This window comes from Somniosus microcephalus, chromosome 6 (genome assembly GCF_052327205.1).
Source record: "Somniosus microcephalus isolate GS21.2 chromosome 6, FLI_Smic_1.0, whole genome shotgun sequence".
NCBI classification, from domain to species: Eukaryota; Metazoa; Chordata; class Chondrichthyes; order Squaliformes; family Somniosidae; genus Somniosus; species Somniosus microcephalus.
In genome coordinates, this window is record NC_140992.1 from 86,556,397 (window position 1) to 86,580,171 (window position 23,775).

The following is a 23,775-nucleotide window of genomic DNA, read 5'->3' on the forward strand; positions in this document are numbered from 1 at the left end:
GATACAGAGTGGAGCTATAGTAGGGGGTGATGTACAGCCAAATAAGGAGGAAAAAACAAGTCAGCAGGGAAGGCAGAGCAAAGATGTGAAGGCAAAAGGGAATATGGCAGGGCTGGAAGGCATTTATTTTAATGCAAGGAGTCTTGCAAATAAGGTGGATGAACTGAAGTTGTTGTTGAACACATGGGAGTACGATATTGTTGCTATCACGGAGACATGGTTGAGGGAGGGTCAGGACTGGCAGCTAAATATTCCGGGGTATAGAATCTTCAGGCGAGACAGAGGGGGGTGTAAAAGGGGAGGGGGTGTTGCAATATTAATTAAGGAGTCTATTACTGCTGTAAGGAGGGATGATATATTAGCGGGTTCCTCTAATGAGGCCATATGGGTAGAACTTAAAAACAAAAAGGGGTCAAGCACCTTGCTGGGAGTGTACTATAGGCCCCCAAACAGTCAGGGGGAGATAGAGGAACAGATATGCAGGCAGATATCAGAAAAGTGTGAAAATAATAGGGTAGTAATAGTGGGGGATTTCAACTTCCCCAATATAAATTGGGATAGTCAGAGGGTGAAAGGCTTGGAGGGAGCAGAATTCTTAAAGTGCATCCAGGAAAGCTTTTTGAGCCAACATGTAGAAAGTCCTACAAGAGAGGGGGCGGTACTGGACCTAATTCTAGGGAATGTAGCCGGGCAGGTGGTGGAAGTGTCTGTAGGAGAGCATTTTGGCGATAGTGACCACAATTCGGTGAGATTTAAGGTGGTCATGGAAAAAGACAAAGACGGCCCGGAAATCAGGGTTCTAAATTGGGGGAAGGCCGATTTTAATAAGATAAGACAGGATCTGGCAAAAGTGGACTGGGAGCAGCTACTTATAGGAAAATCCACATCAAAACAGTGGGAGGCTTTCAGAAGGGAAATAGAGAGAGTACAACACCAACATGTTCCTGTAAAGGTCAAGGGTGGGACCAACAAGCAAAGGGAACCTTGGATGACAAAGGATATACAAAAATGCATTAGGAAAAAAAGGGGGGCTTTTGGCAGTTACAAAAGACAAAAGACGGTGGAAGCCCTAGAGGAGTATAGGAGGTGCAGGGGCATACTTAAAAAGGAAATTAGGAGGGCGAGGAGGGGCCATGAAATAACACTGGCGAGCAAAATAAAGGAAAATCCTAAGATGTTTTATAAGTATATTAAGGGCAAGAGGATAACCAGGGAAAGGGTAGGGCCCATTAGGGACCAAAGTGGCAATCTGTGTGTAGAGCCAGATGAAGTAGGTGGGGTTTTAAATGAATTTTTTGCCTCAGTGTTCACTATGGAGAAAGACGATGTAGATATAGAAGTCGGGCAAGGGGACTGTGACATACTTGAACATATTAGCATCGAGAGGGAGGAGGTACTAGCGGTTTTAGCAGGCCAAAAAGTGGATAAATCCCCAGGCCCGGACGAGATGTATCCCAGGCTGTTGTGTGAGGCAAAGGAGGAGATTGCAGGGGCTCTGACACAAATTTTCAGAACCTCTCTGGCCACAGGGGATGTACCAGAGGACTGGAGAACAGCTAATGAAGTACCATTATTCAAGAAGGTAGCAGGGATAAACCAGGGAATTACAGGCCAGTGAGCCTAACATCTGTGGTAGGGAAATTATTGGAAAAAATTCTGAGGGACAAAATTAGTCTCCACTTGGAGAGGCAAGGATTAATCGGGGATAGTCAGCATGGCTTTGTCAAGGGTAAATCATGTCTGATCAATCTGATTGAATTTTTCGAGGGGGTGACTAGGTGTGTGGATGAGGGAAATGCTGTGGATGTGGTTTACATGGACTTCAGTAAAGCTTTTGACAAGGTCCCGCATAGGAGACTGGTCAAGAAGGTAAGAGCCCATGGGATCCAGGGGGCCTTGGCGCGTTGGATCCTAAACTGGCTGAGTGGCAGGAGGCAGAGGGTGATGGTCGAAGGTTGCTTTTGTGACTGGAAGCCTGTGTCCAGTGGGGTACCTCAGGGATCGGTGCTGGGTCCCTTGCTGTTTGTGATCTACATTAATGATTTGGATGAGAATGTAAAGGGTATGATCAGTAAGTTCGCGGATGACACGAAAATTGGTGGGGTGGTAAATTGCGAGGAGGAAAGCCTCTGGCTGCAGGACAATATTAACGGGTTGGTCAGATGGGCGGAAAAGTGGCAAATGGAATTTAACCCGGAAAAGTGCGAGGTGATGCATTTTGGACGGACAAATAAGGCAAGGGAATACACAATGAGTGGTCGGACCCTGGGAAGTACAGAGGGTCAGAGGGACCTTGGTGTACATGTACATAATTCCCTGAAGGCAGCGGAACAGGTAGATAAGGTGGTTAAAAAGGCTTATGGGATACTTGCCTTCATTAGCAGAGGCATAGAATATAAGAGCAGGGAGGTTATGATGGAGCTGTACAAAACGCTGGTGAGGCCACAGCTGGAGTACTGTGTGCAGTTCTGGTCGCCTCACTATAGGAAGGATGTGATTGCTTTGGAGAGGGTGCAGAGAAGATTCACCAGGATGTTACCTGGGATGGAGCGCCTCAGCTATGAAGAGAGACTGGACAGGCTGGGGTTGTTTTCCTTGGAGCAAAAAAGGCTGAGGGGGGACCTGATTGAGGTGTACAAAATGATGAGGGGCATAGATAGGGTAGATAAAGAGGAACTTTTCCCCTTAGTAGGGGGGTCAATAACAAGGGGGCACAGATTCAGGGTAAGGGGCAGGAGATTTAGGGGGGATTTGAGGAGGAACTTTTTCACCCAGAGGGTGGTTGGAAGCTGGAACTCACTGCCTGAAAGGGTGGTAGAGGCAGGAACCCTCACAACATTCAAGAAGCATTTGGATGAGCACTTGAAATGCCATTGCATACAAGGCTATGGACCAAATGCTGGAAAATGGGATTAGACTGGACAGGGAGGGATGGGCGGCGCAGACACGATGGGCCGAAGGGCCTCTTTCTGTGCTGAAAAACTCTATGACTCTATGTGTTGGTGTAGGGGTTACGGGGATCGGGTGGGATATGTGTCGGTGCAGGCTCGATGGGCTGAAATGGCTTCTATCTGCACTGTGGGGTTTCTGTGATTCTGTGATTCTGTGACGTCCATATTCATTTCCCAGCATGGGTTACTGGATTGGTAGTTGCAACACTGGGGGGGTGATTTTCACTCGGATGTCGGGAAGGAGGCAGGACTGCAACTTTCAGGGTTGTAGTCCCACCTCCATTGAGATGCTGCCAATCCACGCGATTTTAACTTGATTGACCTTGTTGAGCCCGCCCAGCAGGCTCAGCGGGCCACCCGGCAACAGGTGACGTCACAGACTGAAATTTCATCTGTCAAGACGTTTTGACAGATGAAATATCAGCGTTTCACAGCTGTTTGAAGCTGTCAAACACTGACGGTCTTACTTCTAACCTGAGTCCTTCTACACAGACTCAGTTAGAAATCTCTCCGGCACAGAAAGCTGCAGGCTGTCGCTTTTGACAGTTCGCAGCCATTCTGCTTTCTGTGCCAGTTAGATGATGGACTCCCGAAACCTAGAGGAAGGAAGGCTAAAAAGGTAAGTACAAGTAAATTAAACTTCTTTACACACTTTAGACACTTACCTTTGCACTCATGCACCCATTACTCACCTGAACAGTGACATCTCGACCCCTCCAAGTCCTTCAACCCGACGGCCCGACTCCTCTAACCTGGCGTGGTTTGGAGCCATCGGGAATCCCACAGTTCAAGATTAAAAATAGGGATTAGGCTAAAAACTGCCTGTTAACAGGCAGTTGTCACTAATCCCTTCCCGCCTCGTGTAGGCGGGCCCCAGTGCGGGGTGGGTACCCGCCTCCTTTGAAACTTACATGGAGGCGGGTTTTGGGTGGGATGGTATTGGGACCCCCAAATTCGGGGCTTTAACCCCCCGCACGCCTCCAATCCTGACTCCACGGGTCAGTTAAAATCGAGGCCTGGGTGTTTCTTCCCCCTTAGCCAGGAGCACCAAGTCCAACTGCAGTATTACCCCAGCTGGAAGCAGCTAACGCAACACTAACTAGGGCTTAATACTAGCTAGGGGCTGAATCTTGAAGGAACCTTTCGGCCCATCGAGTCCATGCAGGCTCTCTGTCGAGCAATCCAGTCAGTCCCATTCCCCTGCTCTATCCCCATAGCCCTGCAAGTTTATTTCCCTCACGTGCCTATTCAGTCTCCCCTTGAAAACATTGAGTGTCTCTGCTTCCACCACTTCCGTTGGCAGTGAATTTCAGGTCATCACCACTCGCTGCGTAAAGATGTTTTTCCTCACATACCCTCTGTATCTCTTGCCCAAAACCTTAAATCTGTGTCCCCTAGTCCTTGTACCATCAACTAGTGGGAACAGCCTTTCCCCGTCTAACCTATCCAAACCCGTCTTAATCTTATACATCTCTATCAAATCACCCCTCAACCTCCTTTGCTCTAATGAAAACAAATCCAGCTTCTCCAACCTGTCCTTGTAGCTAAGATCCCCCATCCCTGGAACTATTCTGGTAAATCTCCTCTGCACTCTCTCAAGGGCCTTCACATCCTTCCTAAAGTGTGGTGACCAGAACTGGATGCAATACTCCAGTTGTGGCCTAACCAGCGCTTTATAAAGGTTCAGCATAACTTCTCTACTTTTGTACTCAATACCTCTATTTATGAAGCCCAAGATCCCATATGCTTTGTTAACCACTCTCTCAATATGTCCTGCCACTTTCAGGGACCTATGCACATTAACTCCCAGGTCCCTCTGTCCCTGCACACTCTTTAAAACTGAGCCATTAAGTGTATATTGCCTCTCCCTGTTCCTTCTGCCAAAATGCATCACCTCACACTTCTCTCTATTAAATTCCATTTGCCACTTGTCTGCCCATTCTGCTAGCCTTTCTATGTCCTGTTGCAGGTGATTGGTATCATCATCACTGTTTGCCACACCCCCAAGTTTGGTGTCATTGGCAAATTTAGAAATTCTACTCTGTATTCCAATATCCAGGTCATTTTTATATATATCAAAAAAAGCAGTGGCCCCAGCACTGACCCTTAGGGAACACCACTGTCTACCATCCTCCAGTCTGAAAAACAGCCATTTACCACAACTTGCTGTTTTCTGTCCTTAAGCTAATTCCTTATCCAAGCTGCCACTGACCCACCTATTCCATGAGCCTCAATTTTGTTAACCAGCCTTCTATGTGGTACTTTGTCAAATGCCTTCTGAAAATCCATGTAGACAACATCCATTGCATTCCCTTCATCAATCCTGTTACTTCATCAAAAAATTCATGTGTGACTCAGTATTTAGTTATTAAATTAGTTGCTGCGATTCCAACTGTGACTACATTTCAAAAGTACTTTAATTGGCTGTACAGGGCTTTGGGATATCCTGAAGTTGTGAAAGGCGCTATATAAATGTAATTTCTTTCTATTAAGCCATCAGGGAGCCCTATTAAGCATTATTTTTAAAGCCTGTTATATCACATCAAATTTGGATTGATTCCTAGTAGATGTTATCTTTACAAACAGTAACCCTATTCACCCAAAGTAAATCAGAGGGTTTTATTTCAACTGTGTGCTGTTTCTACAGCACTGGTGATGCGCCATCAATTACTCAAAAGACTGAGGTTAAGCGAGTAACAACCAGGCTTTATTAACTAAAGAATGAAGGTCTAGTCTCGAGTGGTCGACCCGTCCAGAATACTAAGGGACTGGGAGGTAGTCACTTTTATATACCTGGAATAGTGGGAGGAGTCAGCCGAGGCATGTCCAGACCTGTACCTAGTGGAATACACATACACGTACAGACAGATATAACAGTGGTTTACCACATTCACCCCTTGTTTAAAAATGAGTCCGGCGGGGTGAAGTGTATTTAAAAGTTCGTGTATTGGAGCCTCTCCGGAGGTCTTGTCTGCCGCTGTGGTCGACGTGGCGACGGCAGGGGTGGTGGAGCTTCCGGCGTCGCGTCCCGTGTAGGCTGGGGCACTGGAGTGTAGTCCTCGTGGGTGACGGTCCAAGGCGAGCCGGCTGCTGGGGTTGGATATCTGGTCGTGGGGGGGGGGGGTGGTAATGGGTAGTGGGTTACAGCGGTCCCCGAGGGTGTCGTGGGGGGGGTGGTAGTGGGTTACAGCGGTCCCCGAGGGTGCGAGGTCTCGTATGGAGACTGTGTCCTCCCGCCCGTCCGGGTACGCAATGTAAGCGTACTGGGGGTTGGCGTGGAGAAGGTCGACCCTCTCGACCAGGGGGTCCGTTTTATTGGTCCTCGCGTGTCTTCTCAGTAGTACCGGCCCTGGGGACGTCAGCCATGGCGGTAAAACTGTCCCCGATGTGGACTTCCTTGGGAAGACAAACATTTTCTCATGAGGGGTGGCATTGGTGGCAGTGCAGAGCAGTGACCGAATCGAGTGGAGCGCATCGGGGAGCACCTCCTGCCAGCGGGAGGTCGGAAGGCCCCTAGACTTTAAGGCTAGTAGGGCGGCCTTCCAAACTGTTGCATTCTCTCTTCCCACCTGTCTGTTCCCCCGGGGGTTGTAACTGGTGGTCCTGCTTGTGGCTATACCCCTAGCGAGCAGGTACTGGCAGAGTTCGTCGCTCATAAACGATGAGCCCCGGTCGCTATGGATATAGCTGGGGAAACCGAACAGGGTGAAGAGGCTGTTCAGACATTTAATGACCGTGGCACTGGTCATGTCCGGGCAGGGGATAGCGAACGGGAAACGGGAGTACTCGTCAATGATGTTGAGGAAGTACACATTGCGGTCGGAGGAGGGGAGAGGCCCTTTAAAATCGACGCTCAGGCGTTCGAAAGGGCGAGTGGCTTTTATCAGGTGGGCTCTGTCTGGTCTATAAAAGTGCGGTTTGCACTCAGCGCAGACTTGGCAGTTCTTGGTCATGGTCCTGACCTCCTCAATGGAGTAAGGCAGGTTGCGGGCCTTGATGAAGTGGAAGAACCTGGTGACCCCCGGGTGGCAGAGGTCATTGTGGAGGGCCCTCAGCCTATCGATCTGCGCGCTGGCGCAGATGCCACGCGATAGGGCATCTGGGGGTTCATTGAGCTTCCCAGGCCGGTACAAGATCTCGTAATTGTAGGTGGAAAGTTCGATTCTCCACCTCAAGATCTTGTCATTTTTGATTTTGCCCCTCTGCTTGTTGTTGAACATAAAAGCAACTGAACGCTGGTCAGTGAGCAGGGTAAATCGTTTTCCGGCCAGGTAGTGCCTCCAATGACGCACAGCCTCCACAATAGCCTGGGCCTCCTTCTCGACCGCGGAGTGTCTGGTCTCCGGGCCCTGGAGGGTTCATGAGAAGAATGCCACAGGTCTCCCCGCCTGATTAAGGGTGGCGGCCAGAGCGAAGTCGGACGCATCGCTTTCCACCTGGAAGGGGATGGATTCGTCCACTGCGTGCATGGTGGCTTTGGCAATGTCCTCCTTGATACGGTGGAAGGCCGAGCGGGCCTCTGCCATCAGGGGAAAAGAGGTGGATTTGATCAGCGGACGGGCTTTGTCTGCATAGTAGGGGACCCACTGGGCGTAGTAGGAAAAAAACCCTAGGCACCTCTTCAGAGCTTTTAGGCAGTGGGGCAGTGGGAGTTCCATAAGGGGACGCGTCCGGGTCGGGACCGATGACCCCGTGTTCCACGACACAGCCAAGGATGGCGAGGCGGTCTGTGCGGAATACGCACTTCTCCTTGTTATATGTCAGGTTCAGGAGTTGGGCGGTGCGGAGGAATTTCTCGAGGTTTGCGTCATGGTCCTGCAAGTCATGGCCGCAGATGGTCACATTGTCTAGGTAAGGGAAAGTGGCCTGCAGCGCGTTTTGATCGACCATCAGGTCCATCTCCCTTTGGAAGACGGAGACCCCGTTGGTAACGCCAAAGGGAACCCTAAGGAAGTGATAGAGGCGGCCGTTTGCCTCAAACAGTATACTGGCGGTCTTCGGGGTGGATGGGGAGCTGGTGGTACGCTGATTTCAGGTCAATGGTCGAAAAGACACAGTACTGCGCGATCTGGTTGACCATGTCAGCTATGCGGGGGAGTGGGTAGGCGTCCAGCAGGGTGTAGCGGTTTATTGTTTGGCTGTAGTCGATGACCAGGCGTTGTTTCTCGCCGGTCTTAACGACCACAACCTGGGCTCGCCAGGGACTGGAGCTGCCCTCAATAATCCCCTCCTTCAGGAGCCGCTCCACTTTGGTTTTGATGAAAACCCTGTCCCCGGCACTGTATCGCTTGCTCTTTGTGGCGATGGGCTTACAGTCGGGGGTGAGGTTAGCAAACAGTGGGGGGGGGGTGGGACTCTGAGTGTGGAGAGGTTGCATCTGGTGCGCGGCGGGCAATTTGGAGGCTGCTGGCTGCGGACTGTGAGTGGGGGGAGGGGGCCACCGTACGCCATCGTAACGCTTTTGAGGTGGCACTGGAAATCCAACCCCAGTAGAACGGCAGCGCAAAGTTGGGGCAGGACCAGGAGTTTAAAATTATTGAACACAGTCCCGTCTACTACTAGTGTCACCACGCAGTAGCCGCCAATGTTCGCTGACTGGGACTCGGCGGCCATAGAAATCCGCTGGTGCGCAGGCAGGACTGGGAGAGAGCAACGCCGCACCGTGTCGGGGTGGATGAAGCTCTCTGTGCTCCCGGAGTCAAAAAGGCAGTTTATTGCATGGCCGTTTACCTTAACGTCCATTTTGGACCAAGCTAATTGGTGCGGTCTCGTTTGGTCCAGCGTAACAGAGGCCAGCGTAGGGGTCGGTGTGTCGCTGCGGGTATCAGATGGGGGGGGGGGGTTGGCGGCCTGCTGCGTCCCGGCTGGTGTCCAAGATGGCGGCGTCCATGATTCCCATGTGGCTGGAGTCGTCCAAGATGGCTGCTGCTGCGGTGGTTCGCACATGGCTGGGGAGGCCCAAGATGGCGGCCCACACGCGGCGCTGTTGGGGGCCCAAGATGGCGGCTCGCACGGCCCACACGCGGTGCTGCTGGCGTTCGGGGTGGCTTTGGCCTTGCAGACGCTAGCGTAGTGTCTCTTTTTCCCGCAGCCCGAGCAGGTCGCATTCTTCGCCGGGCAGCGCGCTCTGGGGTGTTTGGCCTGGCCACAGAAGTAGCATTTCTGGCCTTGGGATACTGCTGTCTGGCTTTGGGACACTGCTGCGGTGGTTGGGCCGTTGTTGGGCTGTGGCTGGGGTGGCACGGTGCTATGGGGCTGTCCTAAGTCATTAATCCATTTAAAATAAGCACAAAGCATTAACCAGTGTGATAAAAAATAGTAGATAGAAGAACATAAACCCCCAAGTTGGCAGGAGCAGGCCAGCAATGAGTGATTTGTTCTGTTTTTTATTGTCCTGTAACAAGTTGTGGAAGTACCGGTGCAAGATGCTTACTTGTCAAACCATTTCCTTCTAAAATCATTCCATTTTAATTACCTTTAATTTCTTCTCCCAATGAGAATCAATACCAGTAATAAAGACACACTGATGCCACTGATCTTTGCTCTTTGAACCCAGTTCCTAACAATCCCAGAACCAGATGCAAAGAAAAGAAATCTGAGCACAAATTGCATATTACCAGTATTGATTTCCAACAGTGGGGGAAAAAAAATGAAAATATATTTTTAAATGGGCACTGTCTGAACGGGTATGTTTTCATAGTGAGGCTTGTACATGTAGCTTGGAACAAAATGTAATGATAGTACAGTGGAGCATTAGCCCTATTCCCCACGTCCCCAAAAGTAGTCTAAGAAAACCGTTCTCCTACTGAGGTTTTGAAATCTTATGTTACATATTACATTAACTGCATTTCATTTCCAAATAAATGTTCAACGCTCACTGCATAGTCCCATTTCAAAGTGTTGCTGTCTGCTAACTAGGTTTGGTAATGGCGTTTCAGAACTATTGGGAATACAAACTATGCTTTTCCAGGGGCTTAGCAAACTACCTGAAAGACATTTTAGAAACATTAATGTGATCGTTTTACTTAATATTAAACCATTTAGTTGCACAAGAACACCAAAAAGAGAATTTAATTGCTGCATATTTAAAAATTTAATTGAATTAATAATGAGACGATTGTAACTGTGCAAAGTGCACAGCTCTAGCTGGTTTAGAAAGGAAATGGCTACCCCTCTCTGCAGGCCACTGCATAATGCAGCTTTTTCTTTTGGTGAGCTTCATGCTTCCACTTTGTTGTGTAACCATGTCTCTCTTCTTTAGTGCACTGCTCCTCGACTCTTGCTAGCATCTGCTTCCCAGTTTTACGCCTCACTGGTTCCCTGTTTAGACACTGTCGTGCCCTGTCCCACATAATAATAATTGACTTTTGCTTCCAAAAAGCTCTTATTCAGCGCGGGACATTTTCCCACGTGAACACAGAGCATTCCGTTGTGATGCAGTCTGAAGAGTCCAATCCACAAAATGAACTTGTAATAAACTACAAATATTTCCTTCCAATCTCTTAACTATATGTTTATTTCTCTGATTTTTCTTTGAAAGTGCGAGTTGTGTATTAAGCACCTGGGCTTTTATTGCTTATAATTCAGAATGCAATAGAAAAGTTTACTAAGTGCAGTCAGTTGTTGTATCTGAACAAAGATTGAATTGCAGTAATTTATGCTGTGCTTTTGTGTAGGAGGCTGCAAAGTTTCGCAAAACAGAAATAGTTAAATTTGCCAGTGTTCAGTAAGGCTGCACCACAGTATATCATCAGTTATGCTGATGTCACTGAAGGAGATTATATTCAGGATCTGTTAGCATCTCTTGGCAGCTTTGTTTTTTACTGCTTTTTGCCCATGGCCATTACATAAAACATTAGAAATCCAAGATAAACAAGTTAATATAAATGAACTGGAAGGAAGTTCGGCAACCAAGATGATTAAAAAAAAAGGTCGATGTCTATGTTTTAAAATATTTGACAGTGATTTATTTTCAACAAATGTCCTTAAGATGTCTTAAAAAGGATTAAGTGGATTGAATATTGTATCAAATTTTTTAAATACAATAAAGTTGTCATTCACCGGATTTCTCCACTCTAACCAGGACCACCCTCTGCTCCACTGAACCTGATTTCCAACATCAATGAGACGTCTGTGATCCTGGAGTGGAGTCCTCCCCAGAACAACGGGGGCAGGCACGACATTACCTATAATGTTATCTGTAAGAAATGCACCAATGACCTCAGCCACTGCCGGCCATGTGGGAGTGGGATTCATTTCATCCCTGAGCAGACGGGCTTGAAAAATACCAAGGTCTCTATCACTGATCTTCAGGCTCACACCAATTACACCTTCGAAGTTTTTGCAGTAAACGGAGTCACAAACCAGAATCCTAGCCACGACCAATCTGTCTTAGTCACGGTCACAACCAACCAGGCAGGTAAGAGTGCGAAATTACACAATAAGTGCCGCAATTGCTGCTTTATTTGACATTTTATACATTATTGATTTTAGGTCTTTTAAGGAGTATCACCGGGAAACCCGCACTGCGTCAATGGTCACTTCAGAGACATTCAAAACTTAAATCAAATTCTTTGTTTTAAATTTTTTTTGTGCTGTTGGTGCTGAGGAATGGAATTCATCCCATTTCAGGCATCCACTGGCAGCACCAAGCACTCCCAGGTCAGGTAGAGCACAACCAGTTGCAAAGTAAGGCTCTTCCTACACTGTCCCATCAATATACATCAGCCCCATCCTCAGAAGAGCATCTTCTTCTGGGCCAGTGTGACATCTTTCCCCATTATTCCACACCAACCATCCTGTGGTATATCTTAAGTGAGATTGCCAATTAGGAGCAGTTTTGCACTGTTAAGCTTATTGACACGTTCCAAATTCTTTCCACATTGGCCAATGGAGACATTTAACGTATCAATGCGAGCTAGATTTGAACCCAGGTCTGAGAGGCAAAGGGCAGTGTCAAACCCACTGTGCCACACAGACTCCCAGTGTGAGCAAATTTTAAGAGATTTATTTGGGAAGTCAACAAAATCATCTTTGATATAAAAACAGAAAATGCTGGAAATACTCAGCAGGTCAGTCAGCATCTGTGGAGAGAGAAACAGAGGTAATGTTTCAGGTCAATGGCCTTTCGTTAGAACTGGAAGCTTATATACAGTAAAGAATATATAATATTAAGAGTCTTGATAGGTGGCCTATGCTTTAAATCAACAACCAATGATAATGTTACAGGTTCATGGATAATAATAAATGGGTACATTCTAAAGTAATGAGTATGGCCATGAAGTTATCCTTATGCTTAAATGAACCATGCTTGAATACCACAATTACAGATAAAACTAGTAGAATTAGCTTTATGCCTCACTTGAACAAGGACCAACACTATGAAGATACCAGTCTACTTATTTGTGAAACACTTCAATTATCTTCCATCCTCCATGCATTTCCTGCAATGGATAGAAAAAAAACTTCAAGCCAGTGCAGTCATTTTAAATACTAGTTCCAAGCATGTCCTGGGAGTGTGGCTTTTCATGCAAGCTCAGTAATGCAAGCATCAATTTTTTATCGATTGTACATTGTCTAGACTGCTGCAGTCACTAGATATGGTTTGCCATTTACAGAGTACAGCCAATAATTATTGTTTAAACACAGATTATTTTAAAACACAACTGTGCAGAAACAGATTGATTTTTTTTAAAGAACCAAAACAGTTTTTTTTTGGTAGGGAAACCAATTAGCAGACAATTCGATCTTCCTGAAAGGTTCTTTTCTAAGGTGGCTAGGCATCACTTAGGTGAAGCAAGTAAATCTCTGCAGAAAGCTGTCCATCTGCCATTCTGGCAATGAGGTGAAGAATTTTTTTTCATCATTTGGCCTCGCAAAGGAGTTGTGAGTAAAAATCCACTGTTAGTGATTAGTGAACAAGTACCCCGGAGGAGACCCGCTTTCTGTAAGATAATTGGAGGGGAAACATATTAATCATAGCCGAGAAGTCTAAATGCTTTGAAAACAAGCCTTCCAAAAATATTGTGATGCATACTTAATATTTGAAACATTTCCACTTCAGTATTGTGCTCTTTGCAGAGTTTGCTTCCTGTTGATATTTGATAAAATGAAATTCATAAATTTGGCTGCTTTGACTTCCTACAATTTTATGATTGCACACTATAACTACTAAAGGAAGTAACGTGACTGAAATTTAAAGTATACCCAGACATTGTCAAAAATCCCAGCGCTAAATCAAGTCACTGGTTAATTTGAGCTCTAGCTTATTTTCCCTTTTCAAGAAGAGCTACAAAGTTCCCTGTGTCGTGTTTCAAGGCCTCTGCAGAATAATGGGGAATGACTTTGTTAAGCTTTTATAGCACATTGATAAATATGTCCCCAGGAAGTCATTTCAACAGTTTTCCGGTGCAGTTTGAGAGATGCAAGAGTCCAAGATTTTCTAGGTCAGGCTGACCTCAAACTGAGTATGGCTTGCAACAGCTAACCTCCAAGCCAAGTCAATAATGTATTTTCAAATCAAAATAGGAAGAGGCATGAGCTGTGTTATTACTGGTACTTTTTTTTAAGGTCGGATTCTGGGAGATAAGCTGTGAGCCAACTCCTTTTATACTGGTGACAAAGTCACGGACCCAGTTTTGGGGCAGGAGCTGGCTCTGAGATTCTGGTCTCTCGAGATCCAAACGGAACAAATGGCAGCAAGAGAAGTGACTATATTTGGTGTAGTACTGTAAAGTAATTTTCTGTGTGAAGTACTTTCAGACACTTTGAGAACATTAGTACGGTGTTCTAACAATGCAAGTGTTTCTAAAGGTAACTGCACAATGCAGTTGAGGCACTGCACAGCATGTAGTAGTATTTCAGTTCTCATGGCCTAATTTTGAACAAAAATTTGAACAAACAAATTTTTGTGCTAGATATCAACTGTTTCCTGTAGATATGTTTTCCTCTGTTTTCTAAACTATGTGAAAGCAAGATATATTTGAATATGCAAATAATTCAGATATATATGAAATTAAACTGCCAGCTTGTGCTGTCCCCATCAAACACGCCCAGTATAGTAATTTCAATAGTCATCAGTAGCTGGTTTTAACTAAATGAGCTATTACTTAGCATGGACGGGAGTGATTGTCCAGCACTTCAGTGAGTTTTACCATCCCTTGTGGAACCAGTGAAGTGCAGCTCCCAAACCTTTTCATTACATCCTTTTGGTGGGATCTTTATTGTAGGCTAGCTATTCTGTGCAGATGTTAAGCTGTTATAGCCTCACATACATTACAAATCTGTAGTATAATTGTGAGAAGTTATGCAGATCAAGACTAGGTGTCCTTGAGGAAGCAGTTTCACACTGCTTCGGCTTCACAATATGTATAGTGCAACTGCAATTGGAACGTAGCATGGACTACCTGGGAATATTTTAGATCTCATTTTAATGCTTGCGAAGAGCCAGCAGTCCCATGAGCATTTGGTAACACCCCAAAAAAAATCAGCAATAAAGAGCTGAAAGTACAACTCCGATCTGTTTAGCTGTTTATCATGATGCAGAGCTTATGATATCAAACCAGAAATGCAAAATGCGCATTATGCTTTCTCCAACTTAATTTTGTTAGTTCACCCCCAATCTGCAAGCAGGTTGGGGGATGAGTTGCATGGGGGGTGAGTTGCATGGGGTTGCATGAGGGAATAGTGATACTCTTTTTCTTTTCCTGCTGCCTCTGAACAGGATCCCTGGCATAAGCAGGAGAGTTTTCCCAGCCAGCAGAAACACAGTTGACATCAGTTTACATAGTAAATGGGGTGTGAAGTGTTACTGGCTCTTGACAGAGACTTGTGCAGAATCTCTGTGTTAAGGCTGTGCTGATTGTCACATCATGCACAGCAGTTAACATGTTAACAATGTGTTTGGATTTGCCTCAGACCCATCCATTGCTTTTGTATGAATTAAAGGCACTTTCACATTACTGATTGGGTCCCATGGGAGGGAACATTCATGTGCAGCTTCCACTTTCCTGTAGGCCATTTGAGGCTGGTTCCTAGGACAACAGGCCTGTATAATTACACGAGACCTGCTTAACTGTACACCCATAATTTAGCATTTACTTGGGAACTGAAATTAATGTACCTACTGATGAAAAATTGCACTTTTTTATTTGTTGTCTCTGAGGTGATGGAATTAACTTGGGCTGAATTGACAATAAATGCTGGCCGTGCCAGTGACGCCCACATCCCATAAACGAATTTTTAAAAATAATTAAAATTGAAAACAATCATCTTGAAGGCATTGTGACATAGACACATGGAATCGGGTTCACGTATTTAGTGGGATAGCGCAGGAATTGCCTAATCTGGTAGCAGGTCACAAGTGTCTCAAAAAAGTAAGACTTGCAGTAATGTTTGGAATTACTGCACTAGCACCCTTTGTACTTGCAAGTGCTGTTGACAGCAAAAGAATGCAATCGGTGTCACTCTCCTTGTGTCTTAGCGACTAAATGTTAGATCTCTTTCTTCTCTCCAGCCCTCATAACTACAACAGTCTTTTGGATAATTATAAATCCAGAAATATTGTTGTAAAAAATATTCTGTTATTGTCAGCCAGTGGCTCAGTTGGTAGCACTCTCGCCTCTGAGTCAGAAGGCGTGGGTTCAAGTCCCACTCCAGGGACTTGAGCAGTTAATCTAGGCTGATATTTCAGTGCCGTACTGAGGGAGTGCAGCACCGTCAGAGGTGCCGTCTTTCGGATAAGACGTTAAACCGAGGTCCCATCTGCTCTCTCAGGTGGAAGTAAAAGATCCCATGGCATTATTTTGAAGAAGAGGAGGAGAGTTATCCCTGGTGTCCTGGCCAATATTTATCCTTCAATCAACATCACTAAAAAAGATTATCTGGTCATTATCACATTGCTGTTTGTGGGAGCTTGCTGTGTGCAAATTGGCTGCTGCTTTTCCTAAATTACAACAGTGACTACACTCCAAAAAGTACTACATTGGCTGTAAAGCACTTTGGGATGTCCGGTGGCGGAGAAAGGCACTATATAAATGCAAGTCTTTCTTTCTTTATTGGTACTTTTGTGCAAAATTGATTTTGTTTAGACATATTTGCAGTAATTGTGATAAAAGGGTAAATTTAACTTTCTGGTAGATTTCGAAGAAGTTAATAAAGTAAAATGTATTTCCTACAACAGAATAAACATCCTAATTTCCAATATTGAATTCTGTGAAATGCTGCCTTTCAGGTAGCTGATGGGGAAACTGTAGTAAATGTACGGAGTAAATCTAATTTTCTTAAGGGGATAACCGATAGTTTTGTAAAGTGGGTACAAATTGAAAAAGCCAAACCATTTTCAAACCACATCCAGTGTAGTCTGTCCTGCTAATTAAACAACTTTAGCTGCTAATTGGACATGTGCTTTTTAACCTGTATAAACTGTCATATTTACTTGTCTAATTTATTTTATATATCATCTATATAACATGTTGTATAGAAGGTTTATAGGGGAGAAATTCGGTATCGCCCCATTTGGGGCGCAACTATCGGCCGGGCGCAAAGTTTAGTGACTGGCACTAATTATCGCCTCCGACTGGAAACTTGGCCTCTATCGCCCCTGGAGGTGATTTGAGCGCTAAATCAGACACTACACACCTCTTAAGGAGCTAGTGCCGAGGAGTGAGGTGCGACCTCAGAGCGCTGGCGAAGCTCATGTGATATCAGTCAGCAATGGAACACAGACACACTGGCGCCGGCCAGTTCTTAAAGGGGAGGGTCGATCTTGCTCTCCAGCCACACCCTGCTCATTGCAGCCTTGAACCTTGGCCTGGAGAGACCTGTACATCAATTTTGCTGGAAAGAACAATGGAGAGGCCCAGGGAAGGAGCTCAGAGTGCAGCCCCCATAGTCTCTTCTAAATCGATACAAGGAAGGTCAAATCAAAATGAACCTGCAAAGTGCCGCTCAGTACCCAAAACTCCTCAACACAGCGTTGAATCTCTCCAGAAGTCTCTCTCTCTCAGAATGCGTGGTGCAAAAATGTCGCCGACAAAAAAAGGCAGGAAGCGGCCACCTTTAAATAGCACTCCCCCAGTCCCTTCCTGACTGCAAAATGTTCCCCTTTACCTGTCGTTGCTAACAGCAGGGGGCGCCACTCAATATTCGGTCCGGGGTGTTGCACGCTCAACTGACGTCATGATCTGCGGGCGCAGGAGATCGTGGCAGTAGTGTTTAGCACCGCCGCAAAATGCCTGGTCAATTTCGCGAGCGGTGCAAACATCGCCACGCCCGGGCACTAGTTGCTTTGCGCCCCTCTTAGGGCGTTAATGGGAGGCGCTAATCAACCAAATTTTCCCCCTTAACTTTACTTCTTTTGTAGGAAATGACAGCAAGTTTAGGTATACTTTACAATCCATATATTTTCATTCTAATTATAAGTCTTAATAACTAAATCTTGAAGAGATTGCAGGATGGAGCTAGCTTGCCAAACAGGATTTGGCTGCATTTAAATTTACATTATCAAGGGCAGTTGGGGATGGGCAATACTGTAAATGCTGACCTTGCCAGCGATGCCCACATCCCATGAATGAATTTTTTTTTTTTAATTATAATTGAAGTCATTCCTAGCTCTACCTTTGATGAATCCATAATGTGTAAACTGCTACAGCTGCATGGAGCCCCGCGTTTTACTACACTTTTACATTGCTGGCTTGTTAGTAGCAAACGAGCCATATAATTGGGCGATGCTCATGCTGTCAGAGGCCTGCCCCTCTAACAGCAGCATAAACGCAAAGTGAATTGCCAGAGACACCATGCTTTAGGTCACCTAAGCACTGGCACCAACACTATACAGGCCAGTGAAATTGTTTTGCTTCTGCGGCCTGCATGGACCTTCTGCAACCTTATTGGAAGTCCATGGGAAATAGTCAAAGTCAAGAGTGTAAGTTGGCATTATCAATATACCCAATCACAGATATACTTATTTCAGCATTTAGTATACTGTATTCGCTGCTCACGACGTGGTTTCCTCAACATTAGGTGACCGCTTTGCAGAACACCTCCATTTAGTCCATTAGCGTGACCCCGAGCTTCTGGTTGCCTGTGACTTTAATTCTCCGCTCCACTCCCACTCTGACCTCTCCATCTTTGGCCTCTTACACTGTTCCAATAAAGCTCAATGTAAGCTCGAGGAACAGCACCTTATCTTTCGATTAGGCTCTATACAGCCTTCTGGACTCAACATCAAGTTCAACAATTTCAGACCATAACCTCTGTCCCTATTTTTTTTTCACATGGCAGCTGTTGATGATTCTGCCATTCCTATTTATATCTCATCTAGACTCATCTTTTGTTTCTTAACTTGTCCCATTACCATCTCCTTTTGCCTTGCACCATCATCCCTTTTGTCTCTTAATCTCTCCTGCCTTCCATCCTATCACAGACCTTCCCTTTTGTTCTTTCCTCCCCTCCCCCTGTACTTGCTTAAAAATCTGGTGCATCTCTAACTTTTTCCAGTTCTGACGAAGGGTCATCGACCTGAAACGTTAACTCTGTTTCTCTCACCATAGATGCTGTCTGACCTGCTGAGTATTTGCAGCATTTTCTGTTTTTATTTTTATTTCAGCATTGTCTCAGTAGCAGTGGGGGTGGGGTAATTTTGTCAAAAGGAGAGGTGCGGTTCGATTTTCATTGACCCGTGGAGTCAGGATTGGAGGCGTGCGGGGGGTTAAAGCCCCAATTTCGGGGGTCCCGACACCATCACGCCCCCAACCCGCCTCCATGTAAGTTTCAAAGGAGGCGGGTACCCGCCCCGCACTGGGACCCGCCTACCCGAGGCGGGAAGGGATTAGTGCCAAATAACTGCCTGTTAACAGGTAGTTAATAGGCAGTTTTTAGCCTAATCCCTATTTTTAATGTTGAAGTGTGGGATTCCCGACGGCTCCAAACCACGCCAAGTTAGCGAGGCGGGCCGTCGGGTTGAAGGACTTGAAGGGGGTCAAGATGTCTGTGTTCAGGTGAGTGATGGGTGCATGAGTGCAAAGGTAAGTGTGTTTGGTGTGTCTAAAGTATGTAAAGAAGTTTAAATTACCTGTACTTACCTTTACAGCCTTCCGTCCTCTAGGTTTCGGGAGTCCATCATCTAACCGGCGCAGAAAGGCTGCAATCTGTCAAAAGTGACAGCCTGCAGCTTTCTGTGCCGGTGAGATTTCTAACTGAGTCTGTGTAGAAGGACTCAGGTTAGAAGTAAGACTGTCCGTGTTTGACAGCTTCAAACAGCTGTGAAACGCTGATATTTCATCTGTCAAAACGTCTTGACAGATGAAATTTCAGTCTGTGATGTCACCTGTTGCCGGGTGGCCCTTAATTGGCCTGCTGAGCCCGCTGGGCGGGCTCAACAAGGTCAATCAAGTTAAAATTGTGTGGATTGGCCGCATCTCGATGGAGGCGGGACTACAACCCCGAAAGTTGTAGTCCCGCCTCCATCCTGACTTATGAATGAAAATCACCCCTGTGATGTCTGTTCATTTAGTGCCTCTGTTTGAGTCCCAGGTCCCAGGGTAGTGGAAGCAGATTCAATAGTAAATTTCAAAAGGGAATTGGATATATACTTGGAAAGGAAAAACTTGCAGGGCTATAGGGAAAGAGCAGGAAAGTGGGATTAATTGGATAGCTCTTTCAAATAGTCAGCACGGCCACGATGGGCTGAATGGCCTCCTTCTGTGCTGTATGATTCTATGACACGTATGTATTGGGAGGAGCAGGGGTGGCAAGAGTCGGGGAGGGAGTTAGCTACACCCCTGCAGTTTGCAGCTTTAAAACATCTAAGTTAAAGTGGATCTGACAACTATAGAAAGAACCTATAATATGAACACAGCAGTTTCTATCACAATGAGTAACAGCCGGGGTGGCAATGGAACGTCGATCATTTGTTTGCAACTTGTACTGAAGTCGCTCCATGTATTTAGCATAATTGACGTATTAGCTTTCAAGAAGGCCAGCTACTTAAAGACACAGCAAGTCGATATAAGGCACTTGGGGCTAGAAATTCGTCTCGGGCGGTGGTGCAAAATAGGGGGCGAGGGTTATCTGATTGGCCGCCCGTTATACACAGCGTCTGATGTTCAGTTCCACTGACAATGAACATTTGTAAAAAAAAATAATGCAATGACACAAAGGGGAAGAGCTTACACACACATTGCAGGCACTTTTAAAGGCCATTTATGGTTAACGTCTGACCTTGGGAGAGCGACAGTGCAACTACATCCGGTTGACATCTTCCTTGATTTATACTTAACTCTACGTTGGCCTACATGAGGCTGATATGGTAAATTCCAGTGGAGCTTTCAGTGCACACAGATACAGGAGCTGCCCGTGTGTGTTCAGGGTACAGCCAGTCTGACAGCAGCTTGCCAGAATTATGAAAACGTGGGCTTCCAATACCATTAGAACACTAGAGCATTTACCCTTTTCATTTGAGAATGCTTTTGATGGCGGGACAACAGCATGTTTTAGTCTGGGTAAAATTGGTATTACATTCTCATAAAGGATTCCGGAGATATTAGTGCTCAAACAAAGATCCATTGGGGGTGAAATTGGACATGGGCGGAGTGCAAAACCGGTGGAATCGCTTTGGTCTCTTGTTATATATTCCATCCGATAATCAGTTCCATTGACTGCAATAGAACTGAATATTGGCCGTATGGTATAAAGGTCAGTCAATTATTTTGCTGCTGCCATTGCTCCTAATAAAAGCCGATTAGAGGATAGACACTCATGCTAAAAGCAAGTGAATCCAGCTCTGGGGCTGCAAGTCTCTCAAAAATATAGGTATCCAGTGCTGTTAAGTCTCTGGAACCTTTGTCCTTTACATCAGAATATCATCAGTGTTGAAAGTGCTGCGCGACTGCCGACAAAGGCACTCCTTCAATATGACAGTCCACGGATAGGTTACCAATCAACACCTCTGACTCCCAACATGGCATAATTGCTGGTTTTTGCCATGCAATCAGGAGGAAGCACAAGCGTTTCCTTACAGGTAGGGAGGGAGACAAGAGAACCAGTTATTCTGAACAACCCTCACCTCTGTAATAAGGGTACGGCCTGAGAACAGATTTCTGGCTGCTCCCTTGACACTGGGGCAGGGGATGGATCTCAAGATCTGATTGAAAAAATAACTTTAAATATTTTTTTAAAAATCGAAATAAAGTGGAAATCTTGTGTTATTCTACAATTGCAAGTAGCTGTGCTGATAGATTTATTCCACTAAACAAGCTCTGGAATCTGCGACTCATGCTGGGGTGCAGATGTTGGGCGCTAAAATCCCTCAAGTACCCAGCCTAAGTGTCCATTTAATCTGTGGGAAGCTAGACAGTGACTGTCAGGAGACAAATTGACTGTGAAGGACATCAAAGCTGAGCGCAATCCTGTCCTTATTCACTGCCCACACAAGTACTCTTTCGAGCAGATGTCGCTAGATAGGTAAGACGAGCAGAAATCTTTTCCCTCCCTCTAAGCAGAGAAACACTGAAGCCAACTGCAGTCACTCTTACCAGTGATCCAGCAAATATCACATAACTCAGCACAGACCTGAAATCGTCCTGTTCTGTATTGTATCACACAATATGCAACATTTACCCACTGAGGCACTGGGGTGGACCTGACACTGGTTTATAAATCAAAGTATATTGGCATTAAATGCTAAAACATGACTGACAAACTCAGCTACCACTCATTGCTGCTGAATGGCTTAGAACATTGTTAGTGGTTAAAGCTAACTGCAGTCACTAAAAGACTTTCATTATCCACCGCCTGCCCCCCCGAGCTCCACTGTTGGCCGTGCCTTCAGCTGCCTGGGCCCCATGCCCTGTAATTCTCTCCCTAAAACCCTTTGTTTCTCCATCTCCTTCTTTAAAACACACCTCTTTGACCAAATTTTCAGCCACCCCTCCTTATATCTCTTTTTGCTCAGCATCCAATTATTTTTTTATTATTACGTCTCTGTGAAGCACTTTTGGAAATGTTTCTACATTAATAGCAGAGTACACAGGCAAGGGTGCTGTTGCTGCATCAGCAAGAATTCAGCTGGGAAATCAATGAACTTTAAACCAGGAAATATTTTGGGAAAAAAACCCTTCCCAATTTTCATTGGCTGGCAACAAACATTGGATTGGAGAATCAAAATATCCTTTAAGCAAAATCCTCTTGACTCATGCTTGATGTAATTAATGATCTTTTGAGTTCCCCAACACTTCTTTCCGTGAACACATCAAGCCAGGCTGGAGCCAGACAATTAGCTCACAGTCAAGTTTATCTCACCGTATGGTCATCCCAAATATCTTTGATTTCCTGGTGCATAATGGAAATTTTATTGCTCATAAAAGGCTTTGTGTCATCTGACTACAAACAGAACAGATGGCGAGATAGTTTCAGGCAAAATGTGAGCACATTCCTCAAAGTACATAGGCCATCATTAAAGAGGAGGTTATAGAGTCGCAAGACTAAATTCTTTTTTTTCCCTTCGTATCGTGCATTCCTCCAAAAATGTAACATACCCAGGGGCATAAGATTACAACCACTGTACCTGCGTACAGTTATATTACTGTTTCCTGACAGCATAACAAGAGCACTTCCTTTTTAAGGGAAATTAGTTACAAATTTAACACATCACATATTTATACTGATTGATTTATTCATCACTGTTAAAATTGTATTCACACTGATACAATATTGGATGAAATTCATTTGCTTTTACAATGCTTTGATTATAGCCCTTTTTCACAAAAACGTACATTTCTAACAGTATTTTTCAAAGCCTTTCACATTTTTCAGGCAGTAAACGACCTGCTCTGAGCAAGAACAGGAAGGATATAAATGGACTTGTTAGTGCACTGAGTGTATTTCTTGGTGTTTTTAAGAACTAGACATGACTAGGTGGTTTCTTTTCCAGTCACTGTTCTTGTGTTGGGCATTTCTCAGGGAAACAGTATTAACTAACTGCCAAAACAGGATTTTCAGCTGGTTTTTTGCTTCATTGATTTCATTGGCTGTGTTCCAAAACAGATCTGGCCTTGAATTAGTATTCCTCAGGGAAACATTCCCGATTTTACGATTACTATCCTACATTGGCTGAGTAACTATACCTGATGTAGATATCGCGGCTATGCAGAATAGCTGCTTTGCTCGTTTCCTGAGACTGAACGACAGTAAAGACATGTTTCCTAGATCCTGTGAAAGGTTTAATGCGATGAGAAATCAATGATAATCTCTGCATTCTAATAAATCTGTCAATTCAAACTTTTTTTTGTGAACCACGGCATAGTACCACGAGTATCAATTTCTTAGATATGATTATTTTCTCTAAAGAGAAAGCCACTTCTCTTGTAAGTGTACAGTTTATTCAAACCAGCACAGTGGTGAAATGGTACTGGTGCTTCTTCTTTGTGATGCTGATAAACGTTTAACCTGAATTGTTTGGACTCCTTGTGAATGAGAGTTATTAGCGTATCCCATCTGTTTAAAGTACACAAAGCAAAGAAGCCTTGTTTAGATTGGTTTACAGGTTTGAGGTGTACATGCAGAAACCCAGGTAACTAGTCACCATTAAAAGCTTCACTTGGTTAGCTTGTTTTTACAAGCGGCTTGTCTGGCCTGGCGTGTCCTTTGGAAACCACATGGCCCTGCATACAACAAAATAGGAAAACTGGCTAACCAAACAACCGTAAGACATTTCACACTTTAAAGTTTAAGGAGTTTGGGAATCTAATTAGTTTCCATCTAGATATTTTGGGAATATTTACCTCAAAGCATCAAAAGAATGGGAGTTGTTTAAAAAGACTGCAGT

At 45.1% G+C, this 23,775-nt stretch overlaps 1 protein-coding gene across 1 annotated transcript in view; it reads left to right on the forward strand.

Moving 5' to 3' along the window:
* The window catches only part of LOC147115861 (ephrin type-A receptor 4), a 164,539-nt gene that overhangs the window by 82,211 nt on the left and 58,553 nt on the right, over window positions 1-23,775 (forward strand). Inside the window, exon 5 of the mRNA XM_085990491.1 lies at window positions 11,035-11,370. Within this exon, the coding sequence (XP_085846617.1) occupies window positions 11,035-11,370 (336 nt within the window). The remainder of the gene's footprint in view (window positions 1-11,034; window positions 11,371-23,775) is intronic.